The sequence below is a fragment of the Ambystoma mexicanum genome, chromosome 11 (assembly GCF_040938575.1).
Source record: "Ambystoma mexicanum isolate Mex_15411 chromosome 11, UKY_AmexF1_1, whole genome shotgun sequence".
Classification (NCBI taxonomy): domain Eukaryota; kingdom Metazoa; phylum Chordata; class Amphibia; order Caudata; family Ambystomatidae; genus Ambystoma; species Ambystoma mexicanum.
Window position 1 is genome coordinate 972,512,610 of NC_090934.1, and position 18,069 is coordinate 972,530,678.

Here is an 18,069-nt window from a genome sequence, read left to right on the forward strand (position 1 = left end):
ATACCGGGTGATCTCGAGACCTGCAGGCGGAGGTGTTTAACACTGCCTGCCTGCAGGCGGACGTGGAAACACCGGCACCATCACGAGATGGTGCCGGTGTTTCCATGGTCCCCATTCCCATTGAGTCCTATAGGACTCAATGGGAATGGGGATTTACCGAATCCCGCCTCCGGAATTCCCGGGTCACCAGCGCTGTAATGCCCCGGTAATTCCGGGAATCACGGAGGCGGAATGGAGTCCAGCGGTAACCGAGCCGGAAAAACCGGCAGGTTACCGCCGGACTCGTAATGAGGCCCCTAGTTGGGCAATAGTAAACTCCAATTGAACCTACTAAGACAGAAGTAATTTTGTTAGGCCCCCCACATCTTCTGAAAGATTGCATGAAAGGCCCTCTACCACCGGCATTGTTCGACCTTCCCACAAGATTTTCCAGGAAGATAAAAAGCCTAGGAGTTATATGGGGAGCAGTAATGAAACGTATTTCTTAAGGTAATGAGGTTACCAGATATACTTGCATACCGACTGCACGCCACCCATGTTTCAGTGGTCAGTGCTCTGGTGGATTCCTGACTCGATTATGCAAATGCTTCGTATACTGGATTGCCAAATTACCTGCTGAGCTGTCTCCAAACCATCCAAAATGCGGCAGTTAGACTTGTTTGCAAACTACCCAAGTTCTCTCCTGTTTCTCAGGCGCTCTGTACACTCTCTACCGGTCTCTCTACGGATTACCTTCCAAATACTGTGTATGATTTTCAAATTCATTCATGGTCTATCACTTAAATATTTTTGCTCTAAAATCAAACCATATTATATACACCCCGTTCTCTTCGTTCTGCGAAGCACCATTTGCTGCACACCCCGTATGCACGTTGTCTACTAGAGAGATTGATGCTTTTCTGTCCTCAGATCTCATCTCTGGTATAATAGGCCACAACAAGTTTGACTCGTTCTATTCCCTGAAGACCTTTTTGTAAAAAATTAAAGACCCATCTTTTTTCATAGTCCATTCTCTATCTGGCTTGTGGACAGCGGATTATCTTTACCTTTTTTTCCAACTGTGCCCAGAGGCAGACAATGTATGCTCGATTACCTTAGTATATGCACATTATAAAAAGTCAAATAATAATCTTTCCCCTACTTCAAAACACCACAGCTAAACCCGACAACCTAGTTATAGATTCATTTTGTACCTTCCACTCTTAAGCAAAATAGAGAAAAAGGAATTCACACACCAACTCCAAAACCATGTGGAACTTTCATGTAAACTTCTCCTTGCTCTTTCTCTAATTGATACCAACTTTAACCACTTATTTTTTTCCCTACGAAACTTATGTATATCGTACATGTTATTTTGTGAGTGCTTTGGAGTAGACATAAAGCGACATTAGTGTTACTATAAAGACACTCAAAATAAATAATTACATGGCATAAATCCAAGTCTGAAGGCAACGTAAAAGATAGCAGAGATTGCATTGATATTGATGTGCGGTATAAACGGCGGTGGATTATTACAAGCCCAAATATTGAGCTGCAAGATAGAGATACAAAAATTTATGATTTGCTATTTTAAAGGACACTTGCTAGCAAGCTGTAAAATGAACAAGAAAGCCTTCATTGGCAAACGCAGATAAAAAATACTGCAATTAAAATGTTGCTTTGCCAAACACTCTGTGAATTTAAACTCCTTTTCTTGTAATGTTGTCAATTAATATACCTCTCCGTTATCAGATATTCCATCTCTTTTCTTTTTCACCATATGTCTTTCTTGATCCACAGCCCCTATTGTTTCTTTCCCCACCATGTATTTCTTTTCCTACTTTTCCTCTACTCAATTCATAAATCCCTTGCAGATCCTTAACAGTCTCAGTTCTGCGCGAGAGCAAATCATTATGTCTGCATGTCTTGCTCATGTGTTAAATTACGGGCAGACGCATGTCTGTCTGCAAGTCTGCTGTGAATGTAATAAACACTTAACATGTTTCAAGGATTTCAAAGGATCTCACTGGTCGGGGATGGAGGAGATTGGAGGAGATTGCTCAGCAATGCATCCACCAGCAATCAACTTGAGGGCCCCGATGAGGTTATACTGACTGTGCCAATGAGCCCTAACGGAACCATTGCTAAAAATAAGGCAGTTCTAAGCAGCTGCCTATGAAGCCACAACCAAAGAAGTTCCATGAGGCACTATTGTACCCCTTAAAATAAACTCTGGTTTCATATATGGAAACATATATCGGTGGAGCCCAGAGGCCAAAGCCCCTGTGTTCGCACCCTTTATCTAGATATATAAAAGTGAAAATGTGTTTGTGGGTTTGTGGCTTCACATATGTTACCTATACAATTCCACACAGTTTCACCAATCTGCACCACATGTTGCACAGTCACCTGTTAGGACCCTCTGGACATTACTGGCTACATTACATTTGGACACCCCACCCCTTTCCCCGGATTCCAGCCAAAGTCCAAGTGGGTTTGTGGCTAGGCCAAGCATTGTTCCTTATACAATTCCACACTGTTTCACCAACCTGCACCACATTTTGCAGAGTTACCTATACCTATGAGGGAATGAAAGCCCAGGCAACGCTGGGTATATCAGCTAGTTCATTATAAAAGCATAGAAAATGCAATGTCACAGAAAGTATTACCGTAAAATGTCGGTGTTTGGAAGCATCCGTTCATGCTGAAAGAACTGGCTTCTCATTTCTTGATGGACAGACAGGAGAGAGTGACTGACACATACTGTGTACTGCAAAGGTACAACTTTTGATCCTGAGGGGTTTTCTAAACAAAAGTGTTTGTTGTTGTCGACCGAAATGGATACTGGAACATCTTCAGCAAGCAGGACTGCCACTCCTATCGAAGTGAGAGAAAGAGACAGGCTGAGACGAAGGAAGCACTCTGGGACAATATTTATTTGTATTCTTTCAACAATCACGCTATAGTCACCAATAACACAAACATCATTTAATGGACCTTGGCCCGAATTCTTTCAACTCAGGAATTCTGATGTCATCAGCTCTATATGATGCAAGGTCTCGATGGGAGTAGGGCTCTTGGTGTTTGGGCTATCAATGTTCCAGGACTAATTTGTCACTTTCAAAGATTGTCCTTGAAAGGACAGAGTCATTAAAGAATGAAAATCTGCAGCATCAACTCCAGATACTTCCCATCTGCATGCAAGCATTGGACTATCATTAATTCATATTAACACTGTAGGACATAATATTAAATACTTTTTCATAGCTGTGAATTTAAAATAACATTGAACTTGATGAAAAGGCAACGTTATAGACTGGCAGGTGATCTTTATGATATCAAATATATACAATCCTATGTTTAGATGTTATCTGATCCTGAATATCATTTTAAATAAAATTTGGCATTCCACTATCGAGCACCTGCAGAGCCAGTTTAGTGCGTCTGCATATACCAGGCATATTTAGGCACAGCAATCTGGTGTTCAAAGAAGATGTTGTTGATCTGTTTTTTTTAAAAAAAGGTCACTTAGTAGTGCAAGCTCTAAAACTAACATGAAAGACTTCGTAGGTAAGCTCAGATAAAACTGCATTGGCAATTTAGCCATCCGAAAATCTCTCAGTAAATGTGATGTGCTTTTCGTCTTTCCTAGCTCTTTGTATGCTGCTCTGGATGCCTGCTTTCATTTGAAGTGGAATGTTCGGTGAGTCACATTATTCTATTGTGATTCATGCCACGCACCACTGTCATTTTCATGGTGTTCAAGCACTCTGGAGGATCAGAAAAGGAAGGCTGGTTGGGAGGACTGAGTTAGTGGGATAGAGAGGGAAAGGGCTACAGAGCTTTGGTGTGCTACTTGGTAGCTTTAGCTTGGAAGAAACACTGTGTGCTGGATTTTTTTTTAGTTGGCAAGAGTAAGCTGGTGTTTGTTGTATGAGTGTGGGATGATTTGTGTGTAATTGCTTTAGGTTTCTGTATTGTTCTGTGCTTAGTTGGGTGTTGCTGGGTGTTTGAGTTTTGTGGTGGTTTTCATTTTCTGTCATGGCAGAGGTATTTGTCAGTTTTGTTTGGTGTTTGACGTTCAGTATGCAGGATATCAGAACGTTTTTAGTAGGGTTAGTTAGGATGTGCCCTTCTATGTGGTGGTTATATTGTTCTGGCACGGTTCATATTTTTCTATGGTGGTTTGTATTAAAATGCTTTATTCCATTCGGTATTCAGGTTTGGTTCATTAGGTTTTGGTTGTTTTGGGTCTTACTCTTGCGTTGTGTTGGCTGATTCACTTCAACAGTGTTTCCTGTTTAGTTGGGTGAGTTAAAGAGCCAGATATTTATCAATTTTTGGAATTTTAGGGGGTCTTCTGTTGTTCGTGTTTCCTTCGGGAGTAAGTTCCAATGTTTTGCCGATATGCAGGAGAATAATGATCCACCAAATTTCTGCTTTAGGTATTGCTTAGGTTTGAGACGAATGTTGTTGCTGGACCTTAGTGTTCGGCTTGGTAGGTAGATGGAGATTTTCCCTTCAGTGAATTCCACTCTTTGGCCATGGATTGCTTTGTGCATTATGCCTTTTTTTGACCAATAGCTAATGTAGGAGGAGAAGCCTTTCTGCTGTGTTTTTTACTCGCTGTAGTTTTTTGTTAAGGTAGTCCGACATTCTGAGATGGATGTTGTTGGCATGTCCATTAGAATTTCGAGGTTTTTAACCATTTTGGAAGGATCCGGTCGATTTCCCATTTCGGTTGGCCATGGAATGTGCTCTTGGTTTGATGAGTTGTTGGGTGCAATTATGATTTGCACGGGTTGAGTTTAAGGCTGTTGATACTCATCCAATGTTTTTTTTTTCTGTGAGGCAGTTGATAAGGGTTGGATACTGTTCTCAACCCTTGTTGATTTTGTAGATGATTTGTGTATCGTCTATGTAGTTGTAGCAGAAAGTGAAACCATGGGCCTCATTACAACCCTGGCAGCCCAGAAATAAGGGAAGCAATGTACCAGCACCCTTTCTGGACCACCAGAATACGAGAATGCCTGCAGGGGCCGGTGCTCCCGGCAGGTCGACCTGCCGGGAACATCGGCCCCTGCAGGCATGATTTTCACAGAAGCAACAGCACAGTTAGCAACAGTGCTTCCATGTCCCCATTCCCGTGAAGTTCTATGGGATTCCACTGGAATGGGCACTTACAGGTCCGGCCACCTGACATCCCGAGCTATCGGGACTTGTAATGTCCTGGTGGTACAGGGATATCAGGTGGCGGAAACGGTGCTACAAGGTTGGCTGCAACCCGCCAACCTCGTAATGAGGCCCATGTCTTTTGATGAGCTTGATGAGAGGGATCATGTACATGTTGAAGAGCAGTTGTGAGAGTAATGAGTCTTGTGGAACTCTGCAGATTGTTGTGTGGGTTTGCTAAATTGAAAGGGTTTAGCCATGTTGTTTCTGTTCTTTCTGCTAGGAAGTATTGAAAGCATAGTAATGCTGTAATGCCGATACCTATTTCTTCCTAATGAGTGTTTCATGGTGGACTGTGCCGAAGGACAGCTGATAGACCTACTAGTATTAGTGCTGATGTGACATTGGAGTCTGCATTGGTTCTTTGATCATCCCATATAGATAGTAATGCTGTTTCCGTTCCTCTCATGGGTCTGAAGCTGGCTTGTGCCTGGTCTAGTATCCAATTGTTTTCTATATGTTCCAGGTAAAAGTAGCTTTCTAAGAGTTTTCCCAGATGCGGGATGTTTGAAATTGGCCGGTAGTTGGTTAGGTTTTCCGTGTTTCCTGATGGGTCTTTAAGGATTGGCTTGATGTATGGCGATCTAAAGTTTTGTTGCTCATTTTCTGTTGCTACTGGATGGTTGAAGGTTGAGGTTGCAGAAGTATTCTTCATGTTTCTTTTGGTGAGAATAGTCTTATATGTGTCTGGTGGGCAAGAATCTGCTCGTGAGCTGGCTCTGTTGCTTTTGTTCACTATGCTCCTGAATTGTTCTGTAGAAATTGATGAGTAGTTGTTTAGTCTTGTCATTGGTTCCGGCATTGGCTGGTTAGGGGAGTTGCTTGTGTTTTTGGGCCTGCTCTTAATGACTTTCTGGATGTTTGCGATTTTGATTTTGAAGGGGTCGGCAAGGTCATTACAATGGGTGCATTGTTGGATGCAGTTCAGGTTCTTAGCTCGTTGATGATGTTGAACATCTCTTTCTTTGTGTTGATTTTGTTTGTGATATGTCTGTTGTAATATTTGCTACTTGCTTTTTCTTTGAGAATTTAGAGGTTGTATAGTCATATCTGTCTTTGGTATGTGATTTTTTTGTTGATCGTATAGTTTCTCCTCTGTTCTTGTTCAAGTTTCCTGTTAGTTTTCTTCAGGGATGTGAGGTGGGTTGTGAACCATTTCGCCTTTGTTTTCTACAGTGAGGGTTGAATGGCTTTTCCGGTGTGATGTCATTTATTGTTTTGGTGATCCATTTTTGGATTGTCTCCGTTCCTTCTTCAATGCGTCCAAGATGGTGATTGATGGCTTTGTGGATTCCAGGCTGGTGTTTAGTTACACCATGTTTATGGATTTCAAGTTTTTCTGAATTGGAGTTGGTTTTGGGAGGTTAGCTAATATTCGCATTGGCGGGTGGGTCAATACAATGGGTATTATGAGGTGGTTGTTCCAGAGGACCTGCATCAGAGTCCAGTTGTGATCATATTTCTTTTTCAAAAGGTTGCATCTGGGGGGTGACCTGCTGTGTGTGTTGCTCCCTTGACCAATTGATGTATGTGCATCGTTGCCAGTTGATTAGTGTTTTTGGTGGGTGTTTACTTCTTCAAACCAGATGTTGAAATCTCCTATTATGGTCAGATGGTCATATTTTATGAAGATGTTGTTGATGGCATCACAAGTATATTTGTGAAAGTAGTGAATGTCGGCCGTCTGTAGATGATTAGGAATGACAGGTTGGTTTGGTGGTCTAAGGCTAAGTGCAGCAGGAGTCAGTCACAGTTTGGAATGTTTCATGGCGATGCTGTTGTCGTCTTTAGGTGATTTTTGTATGCAACAGAGAGACCTCCTGCTCTTTTTCCTTCTCTGTTGGCTTGTTTCAAATTGAAGTTGTTGGATATGCATTTGTGTTTGACTACCTAGGTTTTGGTGAGGAATAGGATGTCTGTATCACCATCACTTAGGAGTTTGTATATCTCTATGGTGTGTTTTGACATTGACCTAGCATTGACCAGGTTTTTGTTTTCTCTGTTTTGTTTGTCCTTTGAAGGTGGCATTGGTCATTTGAGTTGGTTTTGATTGGCTTTTCCAATTTGATTCTGCATTCATTTTTGCTGCTACTGTTTCTTTGTTGAGTAGATCTAGAAGGTTGCGTTTTGGGTTAGTGTTTTATTTGGAGTTGTCTCCCTGTTCGTGTTAATGATTCTTTATGTCTCGCCAATTTTGTGTGATGAAAGGTGTATTGCGTTCCTTTCATTCAGTTGTGCTTATGTGGAGTTTTTGTCTGTCCATTGTGTTTCCAATATTCCTCCTGTGTTTATGGTGTTTGTAAGCTCTTGGTTCTGTGAGTGGGTAGTAAGTTGATAGCTAGTGCGATAAGTAGAGTGATTTTGGTCTTGTTCCAGCAAAGGGCTCTTTTCCAGTGGTCAGTTTGGCATCCTGTTTATAGGCATTGGTTGGTTCTTAGGTGCGGTGGTTTGAAATGGTTGGTCTTCTTCTGTTTGGCCTATTCTATTTTGGTTACTTCTTGTGCATCATTCTTTACTGGTACAATGCGTTTTGTGGTATGTGCTTGTTGGTTAGAGGCGAGGTTTCTTGGTTGATTCTGGGTCTGTTTTTCCAGTAAGGTTGGTTGTTCGGGTCTTTTCCTGGTGGGTTGTCTAGTTGTGGACAGGGTTGCTTCTCTTTTACATCCTTGATGTCCCGTTGCACAGATTTTATGGGTGGTTGCTACTTTTCCTTGGTCAATGTTCCTTGTTTGTTAGCGTTTCAGCAGGCAATATTTGCCTGAGCTGTGTTTGTTTGTGCTATTCCAACATAGAGCGAGGGGCATAGTGTGGAGGATGATATTAAAGGGTGAAATATGCCAGGGGCAAACTATCCCAGGGGTAAAACTATGCCAGGGACCAGACAATACCAGTGGTCAAACTATTCAAGGGGTCAAACTGTCCCAGGATAAAACAATCCTAGGAGCAGACGTATATCAGAGGCAGGCTTATGCCGCGACAGACGTATTCTAGGGCCTGACCTATCCTAGGGGTGGACCTAGCCGAGGAGCATTACCTATCCCTGGGGCAAGATCTATCCCAGGGGAAAGTCTTATCCCAGGGGCAAGACCTGATGTGTGCTTCCCAGTGATAGAATTCAAAGCGGGAAGTTCAAAGTTGCCATAATCAATAGTGGGAGGTTCAGAGTGTTCAAGTTCAAAGTGGCCGGGTGGCGAAGTTCAAAGGTGGCAAACTCAAGGTGTGGGGGCAGGGCTTTATAAAGTGGCACAATCTCACAGTGGTCAACTTCCAAGTGGCAGACGAAAAGTGTGTCATACCTCATAGCAGCAGAATTCGGAGGGACAGAGCTCACAGTGGAAAAATTCAAAGTGAGAAACAAGAAGATCACAGTGGCAAAATGTAAATGAGGCAAGGTGCAAACTTAGGAAACACTTAGGAAAAACCTCTCGAGGCAAAATTCAAATGGACAGAATTTCACATCATCAAAATTCAAAGTTAGGAAAATCCCACAGTAGCAAAATGTAAAATTAAACCCTCACAGCAGCAAAGTTCAAAGTGGCAGAATTTCACAGTGGTAAAAATCACAGTGTCAATATTAAGAAGGTCTCACAGTGGTAAAAGCCAGTGTTGAGAGAGTCTCACAGTGGAAAATGCAAAGTTAAAACCTCGCACCAGCAAAATTCAAAGTGCCAGAATCTCACAGTGGCAAAATTCAAAGTTAAAAACTCGCACGTACCAAGTTCAAAGTGACTGAGTCACACTGTGGCAAAATTCCAAGTTAAGAGTCTCACAGTGGCAAAATTCTAATTGAAAAACTTGTAGGGGCTAAATTCAAAGTGTCAGTCACACAGCGGCAAAATTCAAAGTTAAAAACTCACAGCAGCAAAGTTCAAAATGACAGAATCTCACAGTGGCAAACTTAAGAGTTAGGAATGTCCTGCAGTGGTAAAATTCAGTATTATGAGAGTCCCACAGCGAGAAGATTCAACGTTAAAACCTTGCAGCGGCTAAGTTCAAAGTGACAGAGTCACACAGTGGCCAGAATCAAAGTTAAGAAAGGCTCACAGTGGCATTGTTACGAGAGTCCCACAGTGGGAAAATGCAATGTTACGAGAGTCTAACAGAGGCCAATTTCAAAGTTAAAACCTCACAGCGCCAAAGTTCAACGTGACAGAATCTTACAGTGGGATACTTCGGAGTTAAAAAAGTCCCAAAGTGGTAAACTTCAGTGTTAAGAGAGTGCCACAGTGGGACATTCAAAGTTAAAATCCTCACAGTAGTGTAAGGCGTTTAAATAAAACAGGGCACTTGTGCGCAAAGCATTCTGGTGCACTCCAAGCCATAGTGGACATTTGCTTCAGGCCTCAGTGGAATCTACACTTGATGTGAATTGTTTTGAACGTTGTTTGTATTATTCCACTGGTAAGCTTGTGTTCAGTGTTATTTATTGCTTATGTTAGTCTGCATTGCTCATCCAAGGACACTTCATAGAAAAAGGTGTTAGAATAAGCCGGTGCCGGCTCGTACCTGATAATGTTACCATAGATATTGTCAAAACTGAATATGAGTTATGGCGTTGTTTTCATGTTCTCTTGAGAGAGGGAAGAGTTCTGCTCCTTGAAGGGTACCATGGGTCACTCCAGCCGGGGGCCCATGAAAGCTGCTAACAGGTAGAAACTTCGAGAGCGGGAGGGTTTTAGAAAGTTCCATCCAGTGATTGTGGAGGGCTTAAAACGAGGGGTGACGAGGCGGTCAGGTAGAAAGCTTCACTTGGAGGATGGACGCATCGCTCCAGAACCGTTGATGCTAAGATCTCTCTCTTTCAATGTTTGAGGGGTCTTCAGTGACTTCTGGCGAGATGAGGATATTTCTTGCTGCTGTGTTTTGTCCATGGTGATGTATTTTATGTAGAGACTTCTTTTATTCTTTGCATGTATAGCATTCACCTATCCATTTAGTATTTTTGTTGCATTTATACATTCATTTATTGTTTTTGTCGATGGTATGAATAAAGAGGCCTTAAAGAGCCATTTAGTAGTGCAGATGGGTGTATGTGTGAATAATTGCTCTTCAGCGTCCAAGGTTTTAGTTCAGTACACTGGGGGAGAAAACAGCTTCTGTATAATATATCCGGTCACTCTGTGAAAGCAAAACATTTTGGCGCTATGAGCAGGGTACCTTGTGAAGAAAAGTTCATGGTACCAAATAACATGTGTTGAACGCTGGTGGGCAATATTTGTGCTGGAAGTGAGTTTTCGTTTTTTATGCAATGGGAATCAGGCTGCTTTAATAAGTCCTTTGCGTGTGTACCTTGTGTGACTGCATTTAGGTTGCAGAGAATAAGTTACTGTCAATAGATCATTGTAAGTTATTGCAAATATGAGCACATTGTTTAAGAAAAAAGAGAAGGGGTCATCCCCTGGCAGGTAATGCGTTAGTATTATGATTCCAGGGTGGGCAAAGAGTTCATATGATAAATGAGCCCAAACATGGGCCTGTGGTGCAGGATTAAGTTAACCATGGGATGAGAGCCTAAGTGATCCGGTGTCATGATCTCTGCTTCCAAAAGATCAGGACTTGCCCGACTCCCTTGGAAGCAGACCCATAACCCCGGTTCCGAGTGCCAGCCAGTCCCAATTGGGACCTTTTGGACCCTGTCCTGGCGCCAGTGGCACCAGGCTCATAAAGATGCCCAGTCCCAGGGCTGGAAGCGCCGGGCTCATAATGCTTGGGTGGACTTACCTGCAGCAGACCATGCTGCTTACTTACCTGCCAGTTGAACCCCTGATCCTCTTCTGTTTGGGACTACTTTTCCTGTTGGGTGGGGCAGGAGCCACTCCCTAGGTTCAGAACACTGGAACTCTTCTGGAAAGCAGGAACTCTTTTCTTACCTAGGCGTGGCTGTGGAAGGAGACACCTAAGCACTACAGGAGGCTATTTAAACCACACCCGATGGATGAATCTTGCTTTGCGTTATTCTGCATTCTCTGCAGCAGAACGCTCATCATGTCTTCTGCTTCTGATCCTGGGCCTAAGGGAACAAAGGCTTACCATCCTGGAATCCAGTCTTCAGCAGCACCTGTAAAGACAAAGAAAGAACAGGTTAGCACTACGGTCTTCAGTGGCAGCGCATCTCTTACCTGGTCCATCGGCTGTCACCAACGCCTCGCGCTGCATTCCGGCATCTGAAAGACAAAGGCTTACCTACTCTTCGCATGCTCCGGAGGTCTTCGCACTGCATTCCGGCATCTGAAAGACAAAAGCTTACCAGCTCTTCGCACGCTCCGGAGGCCTTCGGCGCTGCATCCCGCATCTGAAAGACAAAAGAAGGTGCGTTTAAAGACATTGGGCAACTTTATTACTCACGTGCCATTACTCCTTCCCACGCCGAATCCAGTGGGTATTCCAGCACCCTTCAGCTTCTCTAAAGCTCCGAACTTGTACCTGCAAGATAAAAGGGACAGTTAGTGCGCATCGTGAAGCAGGCTACAAGCGCTTACTTACGTGCTTCCAGGCGCTTCTATTCCTCACGCGTGTTCGATCCTCAACTCTCATCAGCCCGCCATCCGCCATCGCCGGAACCCTGCAAAACAAGAGATATCATTACAAAAGACTTTTAAGACATTTGAAGTGCCCAGAACTTACCGTTCGTGCAGTTAACGACGGACATCAGTCCTCTGAGGTCAAGAGGCCTGCACCCTTATCCAGTGAAGAAACTGGTTACGGCACCCTGCCCCGAGGCAGATGAAGAGCTCGGCGTTCACTTACCTAAGGTGAGGGCGTTAACCTTTGGGGTTCTACAGGAGAAGAGAAAGGGAAGAGGAGAGAGGCACCCAATAACCCCTGTTCATTAATCCCATATTTTCTATCTGCAGACATCTTACTCTTCGAGTCAGACATACAGTGCACAGAGGTCCAGCCCAAAGAGCCAACCGTGTGTTACACATCACCTTTGAAGATACGGCATTCACCCAGTCAAGACCGGCGCCTCTGCGGGAATCAGGTGAGCGTTACAGAACGCAAAGCCTACCGCAAAACTCCCACCCAGGCGCTATGGAAACCTCGGATACCGACCAGCTAGCCCAGTTACTTGGGGAACTAAGAGCAGAAGTGCATGCAGCCCGTCAGGAAACGAATGCTCTAAGAAGGGAAATGATTATTTCCAAGGAGCGAACAGACGATCTCGCTAGACAATTGCTACAGTCACAAGCCGGACAAACTCCGTTACCCGCATCAGGGGCAAATCTTCCTTCAACATCCTCTACGAACCCAGTGCAGATCAACCTACCTGGGAATGTACCTCTGGCTCCGCCCGAACGATTTTCTGGTGACCCAAAGAGGTTTGCAGTATTTATTAATCAGTGCCGGTTGCACTTCTTATGCCGGCCAGCAGCCTTTCCAACTGATCAAGCTAAGGTAGCTTTCGTGCTTTCGTACCTTAGTGGCAATGCGGCAGACTGGTCGATCCCTCTAGTTAATCAAGATGATCCGGTTCTCCATGATTTTCAAGCTTTTCAGCTCAGTATGGAAAAACTGTTTGCAAGACATTCACAGGGGCAGGCCTTGGACAATGAGCTCCTTTCATTGCGACAGGGTAATCAAGACCTTTTGGCTTATATTGCGTCTTTCAACAGACTGATAGTGGAAACTCGATGGCCTGAGGACAAAAGGATTACGCTGTTTTATAGAGGTCTACGTGGAGAGCTCAAAGATGTGTTAGCCCAAGTAGTGAATCCCCCGCAAGACTGTTCGGACTATATTGACTTAGTCGTTCAAATTGACCACAGACTGCAGAACAGGAAGGCCGATCGTTCCAAGTTTGATGCTCGAGTATTTTCCAAACCACCAACTCCTACCAAAGGAGTAGACTCCGGGGAACCCATGCAAATAGGGGGCCTGAAAGGACCACTAACACAAAAGGAGCGTGAAAGGAGAAAACAGCTGCAATTATGCCTCTATTGCAGAAACTTGGGGCACTTTCTTCGAGACTGTCCGGTGAAACCTGCCAAGAAGGCAGTAGGAGCTGCAGTTACCAAAGTTACAAACTCTGAGCAGGGAAACGACCTCGCCCGACAAGAATAGAGGTCCTCTTGCGGAGCGTTAAAACCAATTCCGTGACCTCGCATTTCGTGATACCTATGGTCCTCATTAGCCCTGAACATCCGGATCGATTACATGCGATTGAAGCTTACGTCGACAGCGGTGCCATCGGCAATTATGTGGATCATGAAATGGTTTTGAGGATGAATCTGACACTTTGTCCAAAGGCTGTAAAGGACGTCATTACTACGGTGGATGGTACGGAGATAGCCTCCGGACCAGTAACGCATACCACCCAAGAAGTGACGCTAGTAAGTCAAGATGGACACCATGAGAAGATCGTGTTCGATGTGATCAAGGCCCCTCAGTTCCAGATTATTCTAGGAATTCCTTGGTTAGAGAAGCACAATCCTCAGATCGATTGGTGAGCAAGAACGGTTCAGTTTCCAGAATGTGTCTCTACTTGTCACCTTCGACCTGGTGTTGCACTGGTAGCAATTTCCTCGGAGGCTCCCCAGTTACCTCATGAATACCTAGAATTACAAGATGTTTTCCGGAAGGATCAGGCTAACTCTCTACCTCCTCATAGGTCTTATGACTGCCAGATAGACCTGATACCAGGATCTACTCCTCCTTGTAGTAGAATTTATGCCCTCACCGAGCCTGAGAATCTTCACCTCCGACAATACCTGGATCAATACCTAGCGAATGGGTTTATTCGTCCTCCCAAGTCCCCTGCTTCCTCAGCTTTGTTCTTCGTTCCAAAAAAAGAAGGGGACCTTAGAACTTGTATAGATTATCGTGCCCTGAACCAGATCACCGTTAAGAATAGATATCCGTTACCTTTGATCCCTGAACTCCTGGACCAAGTCAGAAAAGCATGCATATATACAAAGCTGGATCTTAGAGGAGCCTACCACTTGGTACGAGTAAAAGAGGGCGATGAATGGAAGACGGCCTTCCGCACCAAGTATGGGCTATTTGAATATCAGGTCATGCCCTTCGGACTTTGCAATGCCCCGGCCGCCTTTCAATATTTTATGAATGATGTCCTCAGAGAGCTCATAGATGTGTGTGTTGTTGTTTACATTGACGACATCCTCGTTTATTCTTCATCGGAAACTGAACATCGGAAACACGTGAAGATGGTCCTCGAGAGATTGCGTCAACACAAACTTTTCGCTAAGTTGGAAAAATGTGTTTTCAACGTGACTGAAGTTGAATTCTTGGGATTCATATTATCACCTAGCGGAGTGCGTATGGATTCAAAGAAGGTCGATGCAATTCTCAAATGGCCATCGCCATCCTCCGTAAAAGGTGTTCAAAGCATGTTAGGCTTCGCTAACTTTTACCGCAGGTTTATCCCTGAATTCTCTCGAATAGTCCAGCCCATCACCGCCTTGTTAAAGAAAAACAAACGTTTTGAATGGTCTACCGAGGCGGAACAAGCTTTCCAGAATTTGAAGACTAGATTTATCTCTGCACCGATCTTAAAACATCCTCGCCCAGAACTCCCCTACATCGTTGAAACTGATGCTTCGAGCCTTGCCATGGGGGCAGTTCTATCACAAAAGGACCCAGTAACCAATCAGTTGCATCCCGTGGCATTTTGGTCCCGCAAATTCTCGCCTCCTGAAATCAATTACACTATTACTGATAAGGAACTTCTAGCTATCAAGTCCGTCTTTAAGGCTTGGCGGCATTATCTTCTGGGGGCCCGACACACCGTTACTGTGATTACAGATCACCGAAACCTGCAATATTTGAAAACCGCAAAAGCTCAATCCTCTAGGCAACTCCGTTGGGCACTATTCTTTGCCGAGTTTGACTTCATAATTACCTATCGACCTGGTACAAAAAACGGTTAAGCTGATGCCCTTTCTCGGATGGGAGTGGAAGAAAATTTGATCAATCCTAAACCTGTACCTATCATTCCCGAACAAAGAATTCTAGGTGCAATCGCCACACAATCCATAGAGGAAGTTAAGGATAAAGCCAGGCTACTGGTAACTCCAGCAGATATACAGAATTGGCATCTGCAGGGAAAGGACTTTACGGTGAAGGACAACCTATTATATTTCCAAGAACGGTTATACCTGCCCAGCACAGATTTACAGAAAAAGGTAATCTCTTGTTATCACGATTCTTTAATGGAAGGACATCCCGGTATGACCAAGACCTCGGACAAGATCAAGCGCTACTTCTGGTGGCCGTCTTGGAAAAAAGATATCAGAGACTTTATAATGTCCTGTGGAGTATGCGCCCAAAACAAGAGTCAAAAGGAAAAACCAGCCGGCCTCTTACGCCCTATTGACATCCCGCCTCGCCCTTGGCATACGCTTTCTATGGACTTCATCACCGATCTACCTCCATGCTCCGGATACAATACGATCCTAGTAATCGTGGACCTATTCTCCAAGATGGCGCATTTCATTCCACTCAAAGGCTTACCAACAGCAGCAACTCTGGCCCGAGAATTTCTCAAAAACATCGTCCGACTGCACGGTTTTCCTTCAGTTCTAATTTCGGATCGAGGTAGTCAATTTATTTCTCATTTTTGGCGAAGTTGCTGTCGGTCGGCTCAAATTGATGTGAGACTTTCGACCAGCCACCACCCTCAAACCGACGGACAAACCGAGAGGACCAATCAAACTCTGGAACAGTATTTGCGCTGCATGCTACAACAAACTGAAAAAACTTGGAAAGATATCCTTTGGATAGCCGAATATGCCTACAATAACTCTGTCCACTCGGGAACTGGGAAGACCCCGTTTTTTCTTTTATAGGCTAGTCACCCTCGAACCTCGGAGTTGGATCCACTCCAAGATCTTGGAACACCAGCAGTAGACCACCTGCATTCTACAATCACCCAAGCCTTTAAGGAAGCCGTTTCTCACCTTCAAAGGGCTAAAGAACAATACAAGAAAGGAGCAGACCAACATCGGAAGGAAGCCCCCCAATATCAAGTAGGAGATCAAGTCTGGTTATCCACCAAATATCTACCTCTACAAGGACCACGCACATTCAACCCAAGATACCTTGGTCCCTATTCCATCACTACCATAGTAAATCCAGTAGCGGTCAAGTTGGACTTGCCCCCTCACATGAAGATACATCCGGTCTTCCACGTCTCTCTATTAAAACCCGTGCAACCTCAAACCCGACTAACTACATCTCCAAAACCTATTCTAGTTGATGGAGAACTCGAGTTTGAAGTCAAAAGCATCCTGGATTCCAAGATCTCCAAATCTAAACTATTTTACCTGATTGACTGGAAAGGCTACGGTCCCCAAGAAAGATCCTGGGAACCTGCAGAATATGTCCACGCGCCTCGTCTAATCAAAAGATTTCATCGAACATTTCCTAACAAGCCCAAACCCCCGGAGAAGCCCGGTTTGGGAGGGGCCTTGAGGGGGGTGCTGTCATGATCTCTGCTTCCAAAAGATCAGGACTTGCCCGACTCCCTTGGAAGCAGACCCATAACCCCGGTTCCGAGTGCCAGCCAGTCCCAATTGGGACCTTTTGGACCCTGTCCTGGCGCCAGTGGCACCAGGCTCATAAAGATGCCCAGTCCCAGCGCTGGAAGCGCCGGGCTCATAATGCTTGGGTGGACTTACCTGCAGCAGACCATGCTGCTTACTTACCTGCCAGTTGAACCCCTGATCCTCTTCTGTTTGGGACTACTTTTCCTGTTGGGTGGGGCAGGAGCCACTCCCTAGGTTCAGAACACTGGAACTCTTCTGGAAAGCAGGAACTCTTTTCTTACCTAGGCGTGGCTGTGGAAGGAGACACCTAAGCACTACAGGAGGCTATTTAAACCACACCCGATGGATGAATCTTGCTTTGCGTTATTCTGCATTCTCTGCAGCAGAACGCTCATCGTGTCTTCTGCTTCTGATCCTGGGCCTAAGGGAACAAAGGCTTACCATCCTGGAATCCAGTCTTCAGCAGCACCTGTAAAGACAAAGAAAGAACAGGTTAGCACTACGGTCTTCAGTGGCAGCGCATCTCTTACCTGGTCCATCGGCTGTCACCAACGCCTCGCGCTGCATTCCGGCATCTGAAAGACAAAGGCTTACCTACTCTTCGCATGCTCCGGAGGTCTTCGCACTGCATTCCGGCATCTGAAAGACAAAAGCTTACCAGCTCTTCGCACGCTCCGGAGGCCTTCGGCGCTGCATCCCGCATCTGAAAGACAAAAGAAGGTGCGTTTAAAGACATTGGGCAACTTTATTACTCACGTGCCATTACTCCTTCCCACGCCGAATCCAGTGGGTATTCCAGCACCCTTCAGCTTCTCTAAAGCTCCGAACTTGTACCTGCAAGATAAAAGGGACAGTTAGTGCGCATCGTGAAGCAGGCTACAAGCGCTTACTTACGTGCTTCCAGGCGCTTCTATTCCTCACGCGGGTTCGATCCTCAACTCTCATCAGCCCGCCATGCGCCATCGCCGGAACCCTGCAAAACAAGAGATATCATTACAAAAGACTTTTAAGACATTTGAAGTGCCCAGAACTTACCGTTCGTGCAGTTAACGACGGACAGCAGTCCTCTGAGGTCAAGAGGCCTGCACCCTTATCCAGTGAAGAAACTGGTTACGGCACCCTGCCCCGAGGCAGATGGAGAGCTCGGCGTTCACTTACCTAAGGTGAGGGCGTTAACCTTTGGGGTTCTACAGGAGAAGAGAAAGGGAAGAGGAGAGAGGCACCCAATAACCCAGTTCATTTATCCCATATTTTCTATCTGCAGACATCTTACTCTTCGAGTCAGACATACAGTGCACAGAGGTCCAGCCCAAAGAGCCAACCGTGTGTTACACATCACCTTTGAAGATACGGC

At 44.8% G+C, this 18,069-nt stretch overlaps 1 protein-coding gene across 1 annotated transcript in view; it reads right to left on the bottom strand.

The window, feature by feature from the left end:
* LOC138503979 (SITS-binding protein-like) overlaps positions 1-18,069 on the bottom strand; it is a 945,315-nt gene that overhangs the window by 515,505 nt on the left and 411,741 nt on the right. Inside the window, exon 3 of the mRNA XM_069624126.1 lies at positions 2,649-2,856. Coding sequence (XP_069480227.1) covers positions 2,649-2,856 — 208 coding nt within the window. The remainder of the gene's footprint in view (positions 1-2,648; positions 2,857-18,069) is intronic.